The 24,617-nt window shown below is 36.4% G+C and overlaps 1 protein-coding gene across 3 annotated transcripts in view; it reads left to right on the forward strand.

Moving 5' to 3' along the window:
• The window catches only part of klhl1 (kelch like family member 1), a 206,788-nt gene extending 182,533 nt beyond the window's left edge, over positions 1 to 24,255 (forward strand). For 2 of the 3 annotated variants that reach the window (XM_003218649.4, XM_016992276.2), the window contains exons 9-11: positions 12,551 to 12,763; positions 20,133 to 20,304; positions 22,018 to 24,255. In XM_003218649.4, the coding sequence (XP_003218697.2) occupies positions 12,551 to 12,763; positions 20,133 to 20,304; positions 22,018 to 22,077 (445 nt within the window). In that variant the 3' untranslated portion in view covers positions 22,078 to 24,255. Of the gene's footprint in view, positions 1 to 12,550; positions 12,764 to 20,132; positions 20,305 to 22,017 lie in introns of those variants that run through there. The other variant, XM_062975583.1, reaches the window with a different exon arrangement.
• Positions 24,256 to 24,617: the final 362 nt, after the last annotated feature.

Here is a 24,617-nt window from a genome sequence, read left to right on the forward strand (position 1 = left end):
GTCAAGTGGAAAAACATGCAGTTTTGCAGAGTATACTAGCTCGTTAAATAATTTGCTGTTCAGCAAAGCATTGACATTTAAGAAAAACGTGTTCTGAAATCTCTGCACTTTTACAGTGTATTTACTTACCTGATTTTTTTCAGTAGAGCAAATACTGCTCTGCAGAGGGCCATAAAATCCAGAACAAAATTAAGGGTATATATTTTGTTCAGAGAGATTTAATTATTAGAAGCTCTGTTTATATCAAAGAGATGCACGTAATTACTTTACTAACACTTCCTGTTATGATGCTTTGCAGATGACGTATGGTTTTTCAAGATGCATGTTAGAATGGATTCTTTTTCCATTCTACTTTTTCTTAATTCTGTCCATGTGCATTTGGAAGTAAAGAGCTCACCTTAAGCTTGTTGTAATGGAGCACTGATGATAAAAGATCAGGGCATAAACAGCTTCTTGCTTCTTAACCATATAAAGCAGACCAATTGCCCACTGGATGAGGAGCTGAAAGCCACAAGTCTGATGTATCATGCAAGAGACCCCCACAGTTCTGTAATAACTGTCCTTCAAAACCAACAAGGAAAAAGCTTTGCCCTTTATCGATCCTTTTCATATCAAAGATATGCTTTCAAGTATTTTATAGCCCTAGAGGCAGCTACTGTTTTATGAAATATGATAGCTAACTATTGATTATCGACAACGTAAATGAACATGGAGTTTTTCCCCATGCAGAGGAGATGCTTTTTGAGCACCTCTGTACATTACTGTCCCTAGATATAGGCAAAGCCTTGATACTTTGGGGGCTGAACACACATTGATGCTCACATCCTGGATGTTCTGTATAGGAATGGGGAATGTTCTGTATAGAGGAAATTAGGCAAACTGGCACTCGAGTTACCACTCCATTTTCCTTAAGAATTTTTTTTACTTGTTTATACATTGCATCTATTCTCCCATGAGCTTGCCTGTCTTCCACAAGTTTTTGTGAAAGAAAAGCAGAGATGGGACTAATTTGGTTTCTCTTGGGAGAGATTTCCAAATTCTGATAGCAGCCACCAAAAAGGCTGTCTCAAATTCCAATCTATATTTACAGTAGAGTCTCACTTATCCAACCTCTGCTTATCCAACGTTCTGTATTATTCAACACAGTCTGCCTTTTAGTAGTCAATGTTTTTGTAGTCAATGTTTTCAATACGTTGAGATATTTTGGTGCTAAATTCATAAATACAGTAATTACTACATAACGTTTCTGTGTATTGAACTGCTTTTTCTGTCGATTTGTTGTAAAACATGATGTTTTGGTGCTTAATTTGTAAAATCATAATGTAATTTGATGTTTAATAGGCTTTTCCTTAATGCCTCCTTAATATCCAACATTTTTGCTTATCCAGTGTTCTGCTGGCCAGTTTATGTAGGATAAGTGAGACTCTACTGTAGTAGGTTCCAGGTGACGCGTTGTGAATATGGACTCTCCCATTCTGTCATTGTTGGGGAAATTTTATGCACTCACAGTTAGTGTGTAGTGAGTTAGAAGACATCAAAAATAATGTCATAGATACTTTATAAAGCCACAAAGAAGGAACAGTATGTGCACAGGATCTAGAGGTTATAACTAAATGGTATACAACAACAATGCTGCCTGTGCAATTTTAACCATTTTTGCAATATCTGTAAATTATACAGAAATAGCTAATGAGATTGTTACATTGCATAATCCTACCCTACATAAAGTAAAGGACAGTTTCCTTTTAAAGTCAGTTGGTGATGATTTCCCTCATTTTGTAACCTGTAGCAGAAACATTAACTTTCGGCAAGATTCAGAACATGATTCTGTTTGTATAGAATTACACTATGTAACACAGCTTTTGTTCCTGGGTTATAAATGTCATATTCTATCTTGAAAACATGGGAAAAGTTTATTAAACTGCAAAAACTATGTTTTTGCGGGACATCTTGCAGCACATTTTGCCATAGTTTTTCATGAATATCTCGTAGAGTTTCAACCAATACAACATAGTTTGTGGCAGCCACAAAAATGAGGTTTCTGGAGTATTAATACCTACTTTCAGAATAGGTGCTGCACAATGAAATAGGAAATAACACTTTTGAACCAGGAACAGAAGTTTTTTTCAATTTTTGTTACCTAGTGTTTTAGAAGGAATTTACTGCTCAGGAAGAAAAGAACAGAAATTATTTTAAAATGTTCAGGGGCAGGAATGGACAGATGTTCTTGCCATCAACTGATCACTTATATGTTTTCGCTTATGCCTTTATTGTTTCTCCTATTATACCTTTAAGAAATCTTCCTTTTGCATTTTTGCTTCCCTTCTGCTTTTTAAGTTAATCACTTTACTTTTAATACACAAGTTTCATGAATCCTTTCCTTCTGTCACTTCATTATTTGGTTTTTTTCCCTTTGCTGTTTCTTATTTCTTCCATACTTAAAATTCTCTTTCTGCTGCCTCTCTGTCACATTTCTTTTAAAGGGTTCTTTGAAAGTCCACCTCCTCTCTTTTTTCAAGGCTAAAGATTTTTCTCCTTTTGTTTTACAAAAATTCCTGAAACTAAACAACTGCTCTTTGAAAATATTTTCTATTGCATTTGAATAAGGAGAGTCAATTTCAGTAGGGCACACAATGTATTTTTCTGGACCACTTTTTTATTAATTTATTAACACTAAATATGTGTAGATTTTGAGAAATGGATATTAAATAGCATACGTGTGTGTGTGTGTGTGAGAGAGAGAGAGAGAGAGAGAGAGAGAGAGAGAGAGAGAGAGAGAGAGAGAGATTTAACAAAGAGGTTTCTCTGTTTGTGATTCACATTCACATCTCCTTTCCAGTCCTCCATATGTATGCATTTAGGTTGTCAGGTCAGGAGCTTCTTCATCCCTGAAATTTCAGAACCACAGTCAGATACAGGAGAGCAAGCTATGCTGAAGTTATAAGTGCATGGCCTTGTGATGTCAGACAGCAATATTCTCTCTCTCTCTCTCTCTCTCTCTCTCTGAATATGTGTGTGAGAGAGATTAAGAGAGAAACTGTGGATTTACTGCACTGCCATCCAAACAAATGAAATGCACACATGTTGTTGGTCAGAGGGTCAACTTCCAGACTGGCTCATGCTACTAATAAATACATAGAACTGCATACAACATATACTCTTTTTTCCGAATGATGTCATTCAAAATACTTATAAATTAATTACCTAAACTTCTATTTCATCCATTCTTTTGATTAATAACATGGAAGAATAAATTATTGCTATAAACATGTGGTGCTGCCAAAGTTCATGATTTAGCAGAGAGTTTTGTGAGCTGTGATGCTGGCAGAAATCTGTCCAATTGCAGCGCTTCTCCCCAGTCCTTTTCCATCACACTTGGCTTTTTTGGTATGCTGGCATTGTTCACTTGTATAACAAACACTGTCAGACTGAACTAGGAAACCCAGAGGGGGAAAGAGTGGTGTTCAAGCTTTAGAGTCACCTCACACAATGAAATCAAACTTTCTCCTCTAACACTGCTTGACTTGAGATATGTCTCCTTGCCTGGAGTAGCATACCAATTGCTTGATACTTCAACTGATGCCCTCAGAAGGGGCAACATTATGTCATACCAGTATACGTGGATATCATTACAGGGAAATACACCACACTATTCCATGGCAAATGTGATGAAATCATCACAGAAAACATATGCATAGCCACATAATATTTAGTTAATAATCATCATCATCATCATCATCTTTCTTTATATTCTACCCTATCTCCCAGGAGGAACTCAGGGCAGATTCCAAAAATAAAAGGCAAACAATAAACCCATAATAATGAAAATTTGGCAAACCAACATATAGAAACAAATTATGACTTAACAAGTAAAAAAAAATAAAAAATGCAACCTGTTGTATCACACATAAAACAAAACATCAAACATCGAAGAGAAGTGTCAATTTCTGAGGTCCTTAATAGATTTAAATTATCATCTAAATGTGAGATAGAGTAAAAGGTGCAGCACTACAAACTGACAAAATGTTACAATAACATAAGCACATTGAAATGTGTCCATATTGTGGGGATGTAGTTGTTTCAACTTACAACTTGAGAAGCAAGGGAAATCAATTTAGCTTGGCCTTCTGCCTGGAATGCACATTTTATAAACAAGTTGCAGAATCTTTTCTAGTATTAGGAACCTTTAAAATCCCACTTTATCATCACAATCTACAATCTGAAATGATACTGAAATGATCCATAGTACCATCTAATCCCTATCTCTTTCATTGCATGGAATGTCAAGGCCTGATTTGTAAATTAATGCATTGTTTCATTTGTGAATTATCTTCTTTTTTGCTTGATTGTTTGTTTTTGTAAAAATTGAAACTTTTTGATAGTGCATGACCTAAGAAAGCACGTTATTGGCTGTATTTAAAACATTCACTGCTCCTTTATGACTGATAGAGTTTTGCTTTTCTGCCTCCAATCCATCTTATGATAAAACTTCTTGTGACATTTACTTCTCACTGAATCATTGGGGCTCATCCATAATTCAGTGTGTGAGTGTGATCTTTAACACCCTTTCTCATAAATGTGCATTCCTAGAGTGCAGACCCTGAAAGGCTCAGTGTGCGATCAGTGTAGTTTGCACATCATACTTTTTTATGAATGAGCAGATTCTAAGAAGAATTGGAACCTACTAAGCTAGCTGGCTACGGAGGAGGCAAAAGAGTCAGGGGGAATTTAAATGAATGTCTGTCTTGTCTCCAGCTTTTTTGCTGGATTGAGGAATAAAGGAGAAAATGTTAAATAAGCCTTTTCTCTTTGCAATGAGTGAGAGCTTTTGTATGTCAACTTGAAAGCTATATTTTTCTAAAATCTTCTGTCTGCTTGCCTGTAATTAAACCTCTAAGGGACATGCTTCTGACACATACGGGATCATGCTTCTGTCATACTGTTGGCAATATCGAACTTTAAGCACATGCCCTTAAAAGCTGCAGTTTTCCAACATTTTGGAACTTGAATGAAAGCCTTTAAGTCAACATGTTAACCACAAAGGCTTTTGAGGTTATCTTTTGCATGTTATATAGAAAGGGGTTAGGGAGGATTTTACACTTGGTACAATGTTGGAACTCGGGTTATCCAATTAAGCTCAATGCTCAGAGTCAGGGCAGATAAAAAGAAAAACTTGTTCACATGCTACAGTATTCCCTGCTAACTTGTATGGATATTAACTTGGGCAACTTTAAAAGAGGATTAGACATATTAATGGAATATAAGATTATTAATGGCTGATAGTCATAGAAGCAAAGCATTATATTTAGTGATAGAGGCAGAATGCTTCCAAATACTACTTGTAGGGAATATGGAAGGAACATATTTACGGTTCCCTGCTTTTTGTGGTTGTTGCTATGCACCATCAAACTGACTTCAGTTTATAATGATTCTGTGGATGAGAAACCTCCAGATTTTATTAACAGCCCTTCATACATCTAGCTTCCTTTCTTGAATCAATCCCTCTATAATGTGGTGTGCCTCTTTCCCTCCTGCCTTCAATTATATCCAGAATTGTTGTATTTTCAAGTGAGTCCTGTTTTTCATGTTATATTCACAATACAACAGCCCCAATTTCATCATTTTAATTTTTCTTACATCTTAATATAGTGAGTGAATTTGAGAGATCCCTTGAAAGTCTGGGGAACTAAAGGCAATAGCATCAAAGTCTAGACTTCTAATTGGGTCACCCAAGGTGGCATGGTTAAAGGAAGGAAACCAGACAGAAATTTGTCCATTATCTTAAGGTATTAACAGCATATCAAGGTAAGAGAATGTATAGGTCCAGTGATTGTGGCCAAAACACTGGAAGGGAAACTATTGGGCAACACCCATAGTGAGAGATGGCATTGATGAAATTAGAGGCAATGACACTCTTTTTAGTACTAAGCAGAAGGAAGCACAATAAACAACTTCTGAGTGCCTTGTACCTTGAAAACCCAATGAAGAGACAATTCAAAATAATGCATGCCGTGCATCTAAGTATCTTAAGGCCCCACAGGTTCGCTTCTCTTTGGAACATAGTGAAACAGTAGGTGCCTCTTAGTACATTTTCAGAATTCTCCCCGCAAATTTTAAGGTGCATCTATACTGTAGAGTTAATGCAAGTTTACATCAGTGTAACTGACATGGCACAATGCTATGGAATCATGGAAGCCGTCACTGCCCAGGAGTGCTAGTGCCTTACCAAACTAAAAATCCCAAGATACAATAGCATTCAAGAAACCTCTTTTCTTGGGTTTCAAATAGCAAATGCCTTTCTCAGTGTCTTCTGGAACTGAAAATTTGATGGCATTTCTACCCAAAATGATAGTTTGGACAAATAATTTTATCACTAAAATTCATCTAGTGCAAAACAGTATCATGAAGTAGCTAATAATTTCTTTTATATTAAAATAGAAACAAGATATGTTTACTTGCAAAAACATGTAGGTGTTTCCCCGAAAATAAGACAGTCTTATATTAATAAGTCTTATATTAATTTTTGCTCCCAAAGATGCTCTAGGTCTTATTTTCAGGGGATGTCTTATATTTCTATGAAGAAGAATTCACATTTATTGTTGAACAAAAAATGAACATTTATTATATACTGTACAGTAGTTGTCATCACAAACCAACATAACCAGACAAACTGTGAATCCTATCAAGAATTTCTTGTTACTACCATTATTTCCATGTACAACTAGTATGTATATTTACCAATCCTGCATGCTCTGGTGTTCTGTTTGGCAGGCGCTGGGCATGCTTCGAAACAAAACTTTGCTAGGTCTTACTTTTGGGGGAGGTCTTATAGTTAGCAATTCAGCAAAATTTCTACTAGGTCTTATTTTTTGGGGATGTCTTATTTTCGGGGAAACAGGGTATAAACAAGTATGTCTACCACCATAAAGCCATCTGTTGTGCCATGCTGCTTGGCAAGTAACTATCAGCTCATGAACGGAGTGATACCCCCCTGCTTGGGTTTTATCAAATAAAGGAGCCTGTTCAACTAGTTTTGTAGGGTGCAAACATATTGATCATATGCATTACCATTATATCTCATATTTTATCTGATTATTAGAGGTGTGCACGATTTCGTTTTTGTGTAACATATTTGAATGATTTGGCAGATTCAGTTGTCAAATGCATGAAAACGATCCTGCTACAGGGCAGCCGAAATCTTAGCCAGTATAGATCACAGCAGTCAGATCTTTTTGGCTAATGGGGGCTAATAATGGGGACCAATGGGGCTGAGCGGCACTCTGCCAGAGGCAGAGGCAATGGCTTGTGGGCAGGGCCACCTTGATAATCAGGAAAGCTGCTGCTCCTCCTTTACTTTCTTTCCACAGACTCCTCCATCCCTTCCTGAAGGGCCCCCCACCATGCCTGCTTGAGGCAAATGGGAACTCGCTTTCCCAGCAGCACTTTGTGTGGTGCAAACATTGAAGGATCCTTGTGCTTCCTTCTGTAGCATGATGGGAGTTGAGGTTTTTCTCTTTCTGTGTTTCTCACTTTCTTTCTCAGCCAATCAGAGGCATGGATGACTGTTTGCATCCATTCTCCTCCCCTCTTGTGATATGCTCTTGGGCTTTCAATAACCAGAATCCCCTCTTGTGGGCTTTTAAAATGTTATGGTAAAATATTTTAATTTTTTAAAATATGTGGATTGGTGAAATGTTCTTAAACTTGCAGTAGTACATGTGGCCTATAAATAAGGTATGTTTCATGCTGATAGGCCTAAAACAATGAAGAAATGAACCTCTAAAGTTTAACCATTGGCACCAATGGACAAATCTTTCCAGCATGAAAAGAGAAACCCCTCCTAAGTTTGGGAAGTCTCCTAAAAACTGAATGGGGCACCCAAAAACCAGATGCCGAAAACAGCACGGATTTTTCCGAATTGCACACCCCTACTGATTATAAATACACTTGCTTGAGAAGAAGCCACCATGAATATAATAGGAATGATTTCTAAAGAAAGGTGATTAGGATTTTATTATTTAAAATATCATTGCACTTTGCACTTTCCAAAGTATCAATTCAAGAGCAGCACAAGATATCAGTTGTCTTCCTTTTAATGTATCAATATTTTGAAGACCTCTAACATATCTAACAATAAAGGTTGAGATGCTACACTTTTCATATTTTGAGCTTTTGGTCCTGTGAAGAAATAATTATGTGTGAAGGGAAATCTTAATGTGTCTTGTTCCTGGTGACTTGGCTGAGCAGGGATTGACACCTGGTGTCCAACATTGTAGTAGTGAGATTGAGTATGGTATGCTTTTCTCCCTTTGCAAAGCTAAGCACATGAGAACAAACAGAGACAGGAAACACATCAGGACAAACAGATCAGAATGATATGAGCATTTTCTCCTATGCTACTACTTTCACTAAAAGATTACAATTATCCAGTTTTCAATAGCACACATTTTCTAGAAATGTGCTAGAAAGACATGTGATTTCCTCTAAGACCAAGAGTTTTAAAACATTTCCTTGCTGTGTTGCATCAAGTCACATACAATATTTTTAAAAATGTTTTCCATCTCTAAAACAATTACAAAAATTACTTGAGTTCACACGTTCTGTAACTTGTAAATTAACTTATCAATCAATACACTAAAAAGTACCACTTTCAGGTTTCTTGACATCAGTTGTCTTCTATATGTGGAAAAACAAATGGAATATATATCAGAATCCCAGAATATATTGTTGTAATAGCATTAGCAGCAGCAGCAACATAATGGTAGAGAGTACAATTTCATTTACAATGAAACATTACATGTGCATTTAACTAGCTCAGAATTCATGAAGAGCGTAGGGCAATAAAAGCTTCCATGTGTGTCACTCATTCACTGATATGAGACTTTGCATCTCTAATTGCTCATTGCTTGGACTTTAAAGTAGTCCACATTTCTATAAGTTTTATTATTCTCTGGGAAGTGGACAATAGGCAGCAAACTGTGAAAGAATTCTTATAAGAAATGCATTTCTTGTGTCAACATTGTTAGAATGCAATCAGAATAATTTTCACATGTGCACTGACGTAGGTTGGAACCAATTATGTTTATTTGCCCAGGAGCAAGCTTCCAAATGGATTCGGAATTTTAGTTACTGAGTAATTTCACCACTGTAATACTAAGTAGTTTTAAGTGCTTTGTCCCCACCCCAGATTGTCATCGAGACACATATTTTGAGTGACATGCAATCCTCTGGTATTGTGTAATGAAGTATATCACAAAGTAGATGTAGACAATAAATACTAATTCCTTACAATGAGCAATTAAATTGAGATCTGGGGTAGAGTAAGTGGTTTACAGTGCAATCCCATATATGTGTCCTCAAAAGTAAGTTCAATAGAAGTAACTGGCAGGGTGTGTATAGAATTGAGGCCCAAGAGAATAATTGATGAACCAAGAGTTCCCTGCTATTCCCTACCACAAATTCATTAGGCGCCTTCAAGCAAATGGCTGTCACTATGCCACATTTCCTCATCTGCAACATTATGCCCATTAATGCTGAGTAAATTCTCTAGGGACACCATTTTTACACAAGAGGGAGACATCACCTTGGGTAATTCCCAAACTTAATAGAATTTACAAGAGCATGTATAATTCCTCTCCTTCCCAGAGCTATTCAGCAAATGGGATGGACACATATGCACTTCAAATCTTTTATTTTTTCTGATCTATGAATGACATTCTAGTAAGGGGTGTGATGTCCACTTATTAGCAGGATATCAAAATTCACAAGAATACGTAATTCAAAGACACATTCAGTCATGAATGACAAAGGCTACCCCACCTAATTTTCTGTTCTCGGTCAAGTGAATAATAAGGATATTGTTTTTCCATATCGTTCTGTTGCTATGGAATAATTTGGTCAATCATTTTCAACAAGACCCAGACTCCCCCCCCCCAGCTCTTTCTGGCCTATTTCATGATGAGAGAGAGAGAAAAAGAAATTGGCCTCATAATGAAAAAAGGCAGATTTTTTTTCAAAGGGTGTGGGCTTATCTTACTATTTAGAATTAAGTGTCAAGATTTCCCTTTTGTTCTTAATTATTTAAAATGCCCCCATTGACTATCCTGCCACAGATTGAAGGTTGGAGGATGACATTAGTGGGTGAGTAAACCCAAATACAGTATACTGTCAAACTTGGAAAAACAGTCCAGATGTTGGAATGAACAAATGGTGGATTTGTTCTGTAAAATTTATACACTCTTCATCAAGGGCCTTCCTATATCTCTGGTGAAGACATCTTCTGACAATGGTTATAACCTTCTTTTTCACTATGACAAAGGAGGTTGCTATCTGAGGCTGGTTCCAAATATTCTGTTCCTGATGGGCTAGTTTAGCATCTCTAGGTCATATATAGAACTTCAGGAGTAATGGCTAGTGGTGTGGAATTCATCTTTAGATTCTTTGTCTAAGGAAAATATTTCTAGTCCTGAATCAGGAATTACACTACCTGCAAGACCCTATGGTAACCTCTTGAGATCATATGGATGATTTCTTCACAAAGGAAGTAAGCATTTTTAGCTATTGTATTCCTGATGCAATTTCTTTCCACAACAGTTTTCCAAAGCTTATCCAAATTTAGGACTTTTCTGGGCTAGATTCATATTTTCTGCACATAAACATTTCTATATGGAAATAATCCTTTTGTGCAGAAAAATGTTATTTCCTGCACATAAAGTGTTGCTTTCAGCGCAAATCAATCACAGGGAAGTTATATTTGGGATACGCCTAATTATACATTTTGGGGAGCAAGGAATAGTTTTTCTGTATAAAACATCATGTTTCCCTTATATGTAGGATGTAGGTTCTGCTTCACACCTGCCAATGATGGACATAACTCCATGCTTGGTTAATAGAAGGCCACAAGTTTATTTGGTTACAGCTTACCAAGGTTGGCGTCTCCCACGGTTTCTAATCCCAACCTCAGCCAGTCTGCGTGCTATCCACTAACTCCTAAAACTCATTATATGGCATGTCTTGCTGATTTCTTAACATTCTCATGGCATACATTGTACCATAACACTAATGATTTTCTGTAGAAAAATAGAAAGTGTGGGAAGATTGAGGAAGAGGGAAGTGGGGAATATATAATATATATAGTAGTTTATTAATGCCTAGATCCTAGACTACTTGCTTGCAAACTAAATAAAGGCAATATAAAAGTGCAAAATTAATACATAAAATAATTATCATGCAGTTCTTACATATAAAAAGAGTTCAGTACAATTAAAATGCAATACAACATATTAAATATAAAAAGAGAAAAAGTAAATTGTCACAATCAGTATCACACAGGAATTAACATGATCTGTTCTGAAACATTGGAATGTAGGTAAAATAGATCTGAAAAATTTGGTTCTGGGTAATGAGGAAGAGGGCAAATAATGTGGCAAATCCTATTTATGTTTCCACCAAATTAAATTATAATGTGAAAAGTTTCTTGCCTTCATCTTTTTGTGCTATACCATTAGTTTTCAAGTTTGAAGATACATATTTTATATCAAAAAAGGATGGGGGTTCCAGTTTCCCCCTTTCCTTTTTTCTGAACCTTTCATATAGAGCAAGAGGAGCAGAATATTCCAGTCTCATGGAAGTGATCCTCATGCTCACTTTAAATAATGGTTATTGGGGTAATTAAATATACGTTATATGTTATGTGGTCTATAATTAATAAATACATTATAGCATCTCCATCAAGTTATTCCTCTTTTATTCTCACTCTCCGCTTAACTGACATTTTTAAATATTTAGTGGCTCCTCCACTATATAGCAGGGCTGTGCATGGATCCATTTGATTTTTTGTTTTCGTTTGCCATTTCAGCCATAACAGCACAGGTGGCATGACCCTTTTTTTTGTCAGTAGCAATTCACATGACTGCCAACACTGAATGGTTTCACTTTCATTCGGCAATTGTGTGGCGCACAGGAGAGCCATGCTGTCTGAGCCAATCACAATTTTCCAGTGGCATCCTCGATGTGTGTACGAGAGGTTGGAGCCTGTGAAGCCTCCCCATTGCCTATGGCTGAATTACTCCCAAAAATCTGGCTGCAGTTCCAAAAAAACGGCATATTGCCCATTCCAAAAAATGAAAGTTCCTAGAAAACATGTGGGAGGAGTGTTAGAAAATGGCACAAAATTCAAGAAGGTTTTTTCCCAAAATGCACACCCCTACTCTATAGCTTCTGGAAGTCTCTAAACATTGTCTGGACGTTTTAATTGTTTTTAAAACAACTTTCTTTTATAAATTAGTGAACCTTTGGAAAAATTGGGCAGCCCTTCAAATAAACAAAGCTATTATTTTAGGTGGTTGATTGTTGCTTTCAAAAGATGTGGGGTTATTTCTGTTTGTGAGGAGAAGAAGGAAAATGAGGGAGAGGAGGGGGAGAAGACTCACTTGAAAAAATTCCCAACTTATTATACATTTTATTTTTAAAAAACTGTATGCACCTGAGCCTCCATTGAATAATTTTAATTGTTTCCTATTATGCTTAAAATGTATGTGATTTATTTTAGGTTATACTCAGTTGGAGGTCGAGATGGCAGTTCTTGTTTGAGCTCAATGGAATATTATGATCCCCACACAAACAAATGGAACATGTGTGCTCCGATGTGTAAGAGAAGAGGAGGTGTTGGAGTGGCTACCTGTGATGGTTTCCTCTATGCAGTTGGAGGTCATGATGCTCCTGCTTCTAACCATTGCTCCAGACTCCTGGATTATGTTGAAAGGTATTCATCCTTTATGCATTTGCATATGATATTTCTGAAAGGAAGCTATATTATATATGTTTGTTTACATCCATAAATGTCACCTTTCTTCTTTTTTGTTGTGATATATAATTATTTTTGGATTTATTTATGGAACCTAAGAATAAGAGCTATAGTTCTATTATTTTTCTTACTCATATTACCCCTGAAACTTACATTTTTAATAATTCAACTTCCTACATTGGGTGGAATCTTACTAGTGGCATATGTCATTGTAACACTGAGTGTGGCTTTGTTGTTGTTGCGGTATTAATTACCTTCCCCCCCCCCATACACACACAACTACCAAGCCCTTCAAAACACACTTGTCATATGCTATCTCAGCATCCATCAGTTTTCCTATAACAGAATGCCCAGTGAGGAATGCATCCTCCATTGTGTGTTTGAATGCTTCTCTATGACATCCACTTTCCAATAGTCAGTACATGGCCATGGGGTGAAGTATGAATTCTAGAATAGGCGTAGGGATGAAAAGGATATTCAAAAATATTCAGAAAATGACAAAAATAAATATTTTGCATGTAAAGAAACCCTGATGGAAACAATCTTGAACGATGAGAATTTTCAGTTTGAGACTGATTTTACACAAAATATATATGTGGTTATTATTGCGTAAAAACAGCATTTCTGCATGGTAAATAAAATTTCAGTGACATAATGTCAAATCCCACATAGAAAGATCTGCTTTTAATTGCAGAAAATGCTATAACGGAGGGTTGGTTTTGTGTAATGTTCTCCCATGCATAGAAAACAGCATATTTTACACAGAAGTTAGCAATTTAGCACATAAATTAATATTTCTGTACTCAAATATTATTTTAAATGCTGTTTTCTGTGGAAGAAATATTGTTTTCTTTGCAAAACTGTGACATGCAAATTTTGCAATAAATAACCACTGGGTTTTAAATAATCTTCAAAAAGTATATGTTTAAAAGAATTTTTCACAGCAGGAAGAAAATGGCAGAATTTTTTCATCACTATTCTTGAGAAGAAACTTTATAAGGAATTACATCTATGGTCAGGGGTAGAAGAGAAGACATATTTCTGGTTGGAATATTATGCTATGTCTCACTATGCAGGATCACTTCTAACTTTTTTGTTGTTGCTCTTAGCCCATCCATCATTAAGCAAGCACTGTGTTAAATCACTTCTTTTTAGGTTATTTGAAATATATCATGAACAGTTATCTTTTATGTGACCCTCAGCTAAAGGGTAAAGAGGAACACTGGCTTCAAAATCACTGTTAAGTTGGTGGCTAATGGGTATTGTACAATTAGCATTACCAAGTGCATGTTTTATCTTCATGTTCCCTAAAGCTATAAACATTAATGGGATAAGGAATTTCTTTTCAGCTGATAGATCCAAAGTAAATGCCTGCACAGAAAATAAAAAGTACTATCTAAATAAAAATGACTTTTAAAATTAAAAAATCAGTTTTAATAAACAAAATATCGAGGGATTGGTAAATACTTACAACTTCCCAAAACAGAATAGAAAAGAAATGAGCATAAAGTTGAAATGTTGCCTTCATTTTGTAATGTTATTTCTTCTGCTATGAAAATGGCAATACACTTCATCTTTGTAATAACTTGATGTGCCCCAGGGTGAAACAAGAGATACTATAAAGTCCCTGAATACAATAAGAAATCAATTTAGATCTGCTGGGCTGAAGGGAAGAGGAAGAGGCTTTCCTTTTCTTAAAAGCCTTCATAACACTTATTGTGTGTGTGTGTGTGTGTCTGTGTGTGTGTGTAATTGCTATACATCTCTGGCAAAATAAGATCACATTAATATCAATTTGAGATCTGGATTACTATTGTAAAATATTGACAGTTGTATTACAATATTTATGATTTAAAATGTCTAACATTCAATACAAAATGCTTAAAAATGAAATGAGAAAAATGTTTTAGGCAATATTACATAACACAATAAAAACCAAATTAAATCTATGTAAAGTATGTTCTGAAATAAAATGATAATTATGATAATCAATGTTTCATATGTGCTAAGAGTACTCAGGCATATTTGAGATGTAAATATTTAACACCCTGGACTAGCACCTTACCATTGCTGACTTAGGGTTCATGGAATCATGTGAATTGCAGTTTTACAAGGTCTTTATCCCCTCTGCTAATTAGTGCTCATGCATCACCTAAAGACACATCTCGCCATTATGTCACATTAAGCCATGACAGTTAAAGTGGTGTCGAACTGCATTAATTCTACAGGGTAGATGCAGCCCCGGTTGCTGCTGCTGAATGGCCACAGAGTTTTGAAAAAGTTCTTGGCCATTACTTTCCTGGGCACTTCCATCTTTCCCTTGGCCATGATATCAGCAAAGGTGATGGCTGGGAGCCCTCCTCAACTCTGAGTCTGTCTACTGTAGTGACAGGGAATGTATCTGACATGGCTGCAATCCATCCCCTTTTCCTGGCACAAAATGTGGAGAGCAACCAGTTGTTTTCAACACTCACCCTGAAGTGTAAGGAGCTGCGGTGGTGCAATGGATTAAACCTTGTGCCAGCTAACTGCTGACCTGAAGATTGGCAGTTTGGATCCACGAGACGGGGTGAGCTCCTGTCTCTAAGCTCTAGTTTCCCATGCGGGGACATGAGAGAAGCCCGCCACAGGATGGTAACACATCCGGGCTATCCCTGGGCAATGTCTTTGAAGATGGCTGATTCTCTCACACCAGAAGCAACTTGCAGTATATTCTCAATTCGCTTCTGACACGATTTAAAAAAAACCCTGAAGTGTAGGGCTGCTCCAGAGTTTAGCTGAAACTTCAGAGCATTCCCTAACTTTGCTTAATGCAGGGATAAGCTGGGTTAACCCAGTTTACGCCAAGTACTGAAGTCGCTAAACAGCATCTGGAAATCCAGGTTCAACTTCTGACACAATTCAGGGCATAGGGCCAGTGTAATCAAGCCCTAAGATTTGATCCAAGGCTGGCCACTAATAGAAATTGTATTCAAAAGGGGATTCAATTTATTTTTTATAAATGTCCATATAGTTATATGCTACACTATATGAGATGCTAGATAATAGGAGGGGGCATTTGTGTCTTTTTTTGTGAGCTTTCAGGAGAGTTGAAAACAGAGTCCTAGACTAAGTCAGTTTATTATTTGATCTTAGGGAGGGACCTGGTGGCACAGTGTGTTAAAGCGCTGAGCTGCTGAACTTGCGGACCAAAAGGTCCCAGGTTCAAATCCTGGGAGCGGAATGAGTGCCTGCTGTTAGCTCCAGCTCCTGCCAACCTAGCAGTTCGAAAACATGCAAATGCAAATAGATCAATAGGTACTGCTCCAGCGGGAAGATAATGGTGCTCCATGCAGTCATGCCGGTCACATGACCTTGGAGGTGTCTACGGACAAATGCTGGCTCTTCGGCTTAGAAATGGAGATGAGCACCAACCCCCAGAGTTGGTCACGACTGGACTTAACGTCAGGGAAAACCTTTACCTTTACCTTAGACAAGGAATGCAATTATTTTAATCATTTCATTTTTGAAGGAAGCAGCAGGTACATTTTAGCAATTTCTGCTGTGATAAAGTTTTCAAAAACTGTTGGGGTTTTTTAAAAAAATATTCATACTTTATTTATTATTTATATGCCATATTTATATCCCACCCTTCTCACCCCAAAGGGAAGTTAGAGCAGCCCACTCTAGAGTGGTGCACTTCAAAGTACTAGCTAGCACTAGCTAGATGTGCTCAGGACTTATTTAGTCCAAATAGGATTTATTTGGTACAGATTTTAGCAGAAAATTCCCTTTTCTAAATAGGATGCAGCATCTTCTGCAGAAAAAATAATGTACAGAAATAGTATTTTATGTACAGAACACATCTATATATATAAAAGAGTGATGGCATCACGGCGACTCACAAAACAACAAAACTACAGGCCCTCCAACCTCAAAATTTGACAACACAACCCATCATCCACACCTCAAGGTTGATACAACAAAAAGAAAAGAAAAATAAAGTCCTAATTAGAGAGAGAGCAATAATTTTTTTATCCAATTGCTGCCAGTTTAGAGGGCTAATCTCTGCCCAGTTCGTCTCCTAGCAACCAAGGGACAGCCAGGGTTCAGTTAAGGGACAGGCAGATTTAGACCTTACTTAGGCCTCTTCCACAGATTATCTAATTTGCACTGGATTATATGGCAGTGTGGACTCAAGGCCCTTCCACACAGCTATATAACCCATTTATAATCTTATATTATCTGCTTTGCACTGGATTATCTTGATTCCACACTACCATATAATCCACTTCAATGTGCATTTTATACAGCTGTGAAGAAGGGGCCTCATATAATCCAGTTCTAAGCAGAGAATATAAGATTATCAATATACAGTAGACTCTCACTTATCCAACATAAACAGGCCGGCAGGATAAGTGAATATGTTGGATAATAGGAAGGGATTCAGGAAAAGCCAATTAAACATCAAATTAGGTAATCGTTATACAAATTAAGCACCAAAACATATTATACAACAAATTTGACAGAAAAAGTACTTCCATGCGCAGTAGAAGCACATAAAATATCGCAAACAACACCACTCTGAAAACAAGGGAATTCCCAACAGGAAACAATCAGGGCCAGCTAACACCTCGCAACAAAAAAATCACTCAGGGAGGAAACAGCCAGGCTTTAAAGCTGCAAGGCCATTACATCCTAATCATTTTTCCTAATTGCAGCATTCATACTTGCCTCCAACAGACAAAAAAAAACCAATCAGAAATATTGTATATTCACAACCTTTAGGAAATAATATCCCCTGATGGCGCAGCGTGTTAAAGCGCTGAGCTGCTGAACTTCTGGACCGAAAGGCTGCAGGTTTGAATTGGGGGAGCGGAGAGAGCACCCACTGTTAGCCCCAGCTTCTGCCAACCCAGAGGTTCAAAAACATGCAGATGTGAGTGCATCAATAGGTACTGCTCTGGCGGGAAGGTAACGCCGCTCCATGCAGTCATCCCACATGACCTTGGAGGAGTCTATGGACAACGCCGGCTTTTCAGCTTAGAAATTGAGATGAGCACCAACCGCCAGAGTCAGACATGACTGGACTTAACGTCAGGGGAAAACGTTTACCCTTGACCTTAACTACCACCAATTCCTCAATACTTTATTTGCCATACCACCAGACTTTGCCACAGCAACGCGTGGCCGGGCACAGCTAGTAGAGATATAATTGTCTTCTCAAAGCAACAAGTAATTTGAGCTATTTTCATCCCACTTCCAGAAATTCTCTGAAAAATCAAATTAATCAAAAGGTACTTCAGTGCTTATTTTGTGAAAATAATAATTTTCTTTTCTTCTTAGATGACAGCAGGATTTCCTAATTATATTCTCCACACAGGAGGTAGCATCTTATTTGCAGAAAATAATACTCTGCACATAAGCATTATTTGAAATGCCTTCTGTGCACTTGCATTTTTTGCTGAAAACATCTTATACACAAGAAACATTTCATATTAAGAAAATAATGTTTCTCTTCAGAAAATGAATAGTATTTCCTCTTCAGAAATGCTGTTCTATACAGAAAATGCTTTGTGTATAGAAAATACTGGGGGGGGGGGGGGTTGTATGGACGCATACACAAAACATTTTTTCAGTGTCCAAAGCAGCAGTTTCTCATCAGTTTTCTCATCAGAGTTTCCAAACACTGAGCAAACATGTTTTAACCATTTAAGAATATTATCTCACATGATGTTCAGAAGCTGAGCACATTTAGCTAGTACTATAAAGGAACTAAACTTTGGGTGCCACTTTTGTTTATCCCACATTAACATTTTAAGAATTTTTAAAATTCTAATAAAATTAAAGTGAAATAAAATTCAGATCCAAAGATTGAGCTGATCTTCCTAGGAAAAGGGTAGAATATATCTGTTATCTTAATTCCTTTATAGCTGTTGGGCTCTCCTGCCCCCCCCCCCCCGCCCCCCCATCCAATTTCTTTTTATTATTTATATTCCTTGGAAAAGTAATCTCAGAAGATAGTTTAAATGTATTCACTTTGGGACATGTGAAAACACTCAATAAACATACCCAGTTGTTAAACATTATTCAGGCCCAGTTGGCCACCATCTGGTTGCTATTCAAATTCTTTGTGCCATGCTAGTAACCGACAGGTACAGAAATACGTTTGGGTGGAGTGCTTGAAAGCTGGTTTACAAGAGTAATTGGTTTATGTTAACCTATTCTGTGCTCCTTTTTCCTTGCTGGTTCTCCTTTTGTTTAAAATGTGCCTTTTTTGTCTATGAAGCCTAGAATTATCAAGCTCAGTCATCCATGTTATGAGTTTGGTGCTTATTGCCTAGATTACAAGTGATGAGGATCTCATTTCAAGGCACCTATTGAACACCCCCCTCCACAATTTCTTTGAGCTATATATCACACACCTTCTTCATATGCCAACTGCAGCAAGCCTTAATGTCTTGTAGCACTAATTTACACTATAGCACATACTGCTGTGCTCTTCATTCAAGTGAACTAGCCTTATATTATGGGAACAGGACTTGGCATTCCAACATTTTCTAAACTTCAGAGATTTTTAAAGAAGCTCACAGTGGGGGAAAAGTGGGCATCCACATAGAAGAAGACTCTTTGAAAATTAAGAGAGAACCAGCTGGATGCCAACTTCATTCAGCATAATTGATTATGTAGTTATGTAAGGAACCTTTCTATATTAAGTGTCAAGAGAAAAATATCAGTCAGTTAATAGAGGTGGATGCAGTTTGAGATATATCCTATAAAAAGTCATGATATGCCCGTATTAAAAGCATTTCAGTGAATTACTTTAATGGAAATATTAAAATATCTTGGAGTCCAAACTAGAAAATAAGCAAATGTGTATTTCCTATACACATTTCCTACATAATGAAATTTCTGAAGAAGTACTTGCCTCAGAAAATTAAGTCATTTTTACTATCCAATAACCAATTACAAAAAGAGGCCATGCAAGCTATGTAGGTGAATAAAACTACATGTTCTGGCAATTAGATATATTTCTTGTGTGGAGCACTCCTAGTGAAGTCGGGAATAATGAGTATATCATCTATTTTATTCCCCAGTGTATTGGTTAGTGGGGTGTGTTTTTACCACCTGTTACTAAGCTGAATTAGGAAAGTTGTTCACAAGAAATCTATTGAATGAATTGATTGTAATTTCTTTTCATTTTGAAGATTAGTCTGATAACAATATATCAAGAGTTATTCATGAGATAGCTATGAAATGAATGAAGCCTAATTTCTTTTCATGTTGAAGATAACTTGTTTACAATATAGAGTTGTTCATAAAAATGGTTTTCCTTTCTGTTGTATAGGTATGATCCCAAAACTGATACTTGGACAATGGTAGCACCATTGAGCATGCCACGTGATGCAGTGGGTGTTTGTATCCTGGGTGATAAATTGTATGCAGTAGGCGGATATGATGGCCAAACATACCTGAACACCATGGAGTCATATGATCCCCAGACTAATGAATGGACACAGGTATCTGTGGTTTCATTATTTCTATAGCTTTTACAAAGGATTGGTTCCTAAGTAACCAGGAACCCACAGCTATGCAATTATAACTTTTATAACCTACAACTCTTCTAAGACTTCATCCAAAGACAGTCAATATTGTTTCCTAGGTTACAAAAAAGATATACTAAAATGATGGATGTTGCTTGTTATATGTATAAAACTGTCTGTGTTTTTCTCATCTCTTACAGAAGTCTTTATGTTGTTGTTGTTTTCAAATTGTCACTACTTCATCTTGAAAATGCATCACTCTTTTAAAAAGTGCTTTTCATATTTATATTAGGAGCATAGTTCCTACATAACTTTGTGTAGGAAAACGTGATCCAGATGTATTTTCAGTACGTTTATATGTTATGCTTTACAGAAATATATAAGCAAATATTTATTATTTTTTAATAAATATGAAATTCTATTTATTTCATTCTATTCTTACAATTAAAAGCCAAGATTCAATTAGTAAAATGAATTGGATTATTAGCATTCATCATAATCCATTTTCCCCTACAGTTTTCTTAAAATGATGAATGGATGAAAAACATGGTCAAAACCTAAACGTTCAATGTTATCTAGCTAAAAAAAAGATGGTCTTCTTTATAAATGTCACTTAGTCTTTTATGGCCCAACTCCAGTCACTTTCTCAGATCCCTGGATTAAGATTTTTTGAGTGCAGAGTCGGGAAAAGAAGAACATTTCTGATCCTCACAGAATCAATGTGATCCTTATTTTAAAAATTTTGGACATTGTATTTATTCAATATTAGTTCAGTTGTACAGTTTGGTTCTTTTCTTTCATCTTTAAAATAAGGACTTCCTAGAAGTCTCACAAACCCAATCAGAAGGGCTTTAAACTAAGTTACATGGAGGAGGGATATGCCATTACAAAAATCAGGGGGAAACTATGTATAAGGGGAAATAGTTTCAGTGATACAGAGGGAATTGAACGAATAATATGAGAACTCAACCTTGAGAAAAGAAGAACAACATAATATATAGAGTTTGGGAAATATATAGAGTATGGGAAATAAACAACATGAGCTTGAACTTTTAACTTAGGAAGTCAGAAATGATTTAATAGACATTGCGAAAATGAATATCATGATTAGAACCTAATAATGGAAGTATATACTCTATTCCAAAGAAATAGATCACACAAGAAAGGAGAAGAAGTAACATTGTGTACCAAGGATGTATGTGCCCTGTGAGGAAATCAGTGAGTTAGAGCATGGGAAACAGGATGATACCAGGGAGAGGGGGGGGGGGGAATTAAAGGTTAATGTTTGCTTTATTTTTATCTGCTTCCCCATACGGAACAATAACAAAACTAAGAAAATGAATTTAAACATGGATAAACATAAGGTACCACCTTGAACTGAAATGTATTTTGGGCTACAATATCCATAACTTTTTATTATTATCCCAGCTATTTGGGGTTTCCAAAATCTGAAGTCTAAAAACTCGATATCCAAAGTTTCCCCATCTTTGAACTATACTAAATACTTAAGTCTCAGCCCATGGCCTCAAATGACACCACACTTCCATCCATAATGAACAGGAGTCATGTCCATATATTTATTGTTTGTATAACCTATTTGCTCATGTCCATTTTGACTCCTCAGATGTACTGTCACAGAATTCACTCCTGAATATAAACCTTCAAATATATGTTTTTTTTTCTTTTCAGATGGCATCTCTAAATATTGGAAGAGCCGGAGCTTGTGTTGTAGTCATAAAGCAACCATGACTTTGTCTGCAGTGGAATTTATTGACTTTTGGGTGGATTTTTCTGTCACACAAACAAGAAAGAAAACTTTGTTGAGCATAAGGATCGATACACTCAACCCTCTGTTGATCACAAACTTAAAAATGGGAGACAAAAAAAGAAGATTTGATGCCTTTTCCAATCATTAGACACTGCTCAATGGCTAAACAGCAACAAGAAAAAATCAATATGTGGTGGGAGCCAATGTACGAACATAAAAAGGATGAAGTTCAGGCCCTGCTCTACAGGCTGTGTGATGCAGACACAGCAAATTGTCAGTATCTAAGACCAACACTTTATAAACAGTGAAGCGACCTAACAAATGGTTTTCATAGCACTAGATATTTTAACTCTGGAATCACCATAGCACACTAAGTCACTTTTTAAAACCATAGTTTTATTAAAAGAAAATGTACATAACTGGTCTATTCTCTCTCATTCTCAAAGCCTTATCTTCAAATGGTTTACATGTTCTACCATTTACACAGACAGTATTAGACAGGAGAGAACCATAGTATCCTCCTAAAATTAAGAAATGTTATCAACTTCTAGCCTTTTCTTTTCAACAGAAATTATCTAAGATGACCAATGCAGCATGATTGTTTGTCTGCTGTTAAACTATCTCCTCCCACTAGAGTTATACATTGTTTCTGATTGTAGTGATGTATTCTAAGTGGGAGAGATCTCAATGTAGAGAAAAGACTGATGCTTTTGTACCATTGCCGCTTCACTACAAGAAAAAAAGATCCAAAGGAAAATTCTCACAAATCCACCTTATCTTCATGTTCAAGCATGTCAGTTCTTGTCTCTTTCAAAGCTTGTGTACTTCTCCTGCATGTGGGAAGTTTGTGGAAGGCAGGGCAACTGCAGCTTTTACTGCATTGCATCATGTAACAGGCAACATGCAACAATTACAAGGCAATTCCATTATAAGACAGAAATACAGTAAGAGACAAAAATGTTATAATGCTTATGTGTGTTTTCAGATCTCATCATTGTTCTAATTCAATTGTGTGGCTTTATTTATCACCTAAAAACCCTGTTTCTTCAAGTTATTTGTAATATGGAACAAATTAGCTTTTCAACAAGAGAAAGGTGTAACAATCTACCAATGTTTATTAAAAGCTGAATAGCAGGTAGAGAGAGATGGTGGTTTGAGCACAAATGGGGAAGGAAATACAGCATGGACTTATACATTGCCTATATCCACAATATCATTTACCCATATCCCTGGAAGTGTTTGTGGGCTCTTCTACGTAGGTCATCCAAAGTGACTCTATGATATGTTTCCAGCTGAAGTACAGTAAAATAAAAAGTCTTTGCTATTATTTGAGGTTTCAAAGATCCACAGTGGGTCATTTAACATATTCCTTCCAAATATGGGGGTCATACTTTACTTTCACCCAGCTATTTTTGCCCTGTTCAAAAGCTATGAAGAAGACAAATGAATAGCAAGGAAGAAAATCAGCTTTCCACATTTTATTTTCATTTTTAAATGGAGGATTGTTATATAGATTTGCTATATAATACAAAATTTATACTCATGGAATGATGGATCAATGAGCACATAAATAGAACAACAAATCAAACTGTTTTGGCAAAATGTGTCTTAATAGCAGAGCATCTGCTTTGCATGGATTGAAACTGAATTCAAAACTATATTAAACCTTTTCCCCTAAATATCTGCTATTTATACGAATGAGCCACAGAAATTACCTTGTGGATTTTACATAGGTATCAGTGTTGGCTGTGTTAAGTCATGGAGCATGGTTGAACTTTCATATCAAAAGACCAAAATAAAATTGGTTTTACTGGAGTAATTGTAGCAAGAATAAAGCTTTCTGTGAAGCCTTCTGGGATGCGGCCAATGATTCTGTTTATTAAAGTTTGGCAATGAGAAAAACTGAAGTGTGAGGTTTTTGCCCTTCAAATCCATTTGATAGCTGAACAAAGGATTTATGTTCCAGTGACTGTGGAGAATCTAACCTCCTCCTCTTTTCCATTTTGCAATCAAGTGCAATTAGTAAACAAACAGTGGAATAGCATGGTATGTATTCTGTAATTTATTCCTGATCTGAATGTTATAAATTAACAATAAGGAACAAACAAGGAGTATATGTGTATTCTCTGTCTCATAAAATTAGAAAACTAAAACATGGATTACGTGCTACTCCTTTTTGTATGAAAATAACATATCTTCCAGCAGAAGTCTGGAAGGTCACAGAATCCTTTAACTAACTCTTTGTGAACTATATTTTCTCATTGCAGTTTCATTCCATCATTCCAATTTTTACATAGTGTTTAAAACAAAAACATTCCAGAGAGATAAATAGGAGAATAGAAAGAACTCACCATGGAGGGAAAACACTTCAATGCACAATATAAAACATTCTAAAGGATTTTTAGGGGATCAATGAAAGGTCAGGATGAAAGGACCAGGGTTGTGCTGGCCATCCCAAACCCAATCAATGTACGTTTTTTGTGTACATGATTGGAAATTGCGAAAAGTGTTTCTAATTTGG

The sequence above is a fragment of the Anolis carolinensis genome, chromosome 3 (genome assembly GCF_035594765.1).
Source record: "Anolis carolinensis isolate JA03-04 chromosome 3, rAnoCar3.1.pri, whole genome shotgun sequence".
Lineage (NCBI taxonomy): Eukaryota > Metazoa > Chordata > Lepidosauria > Squamata > Dactyloidae > Anolis > Anolis carolinensis.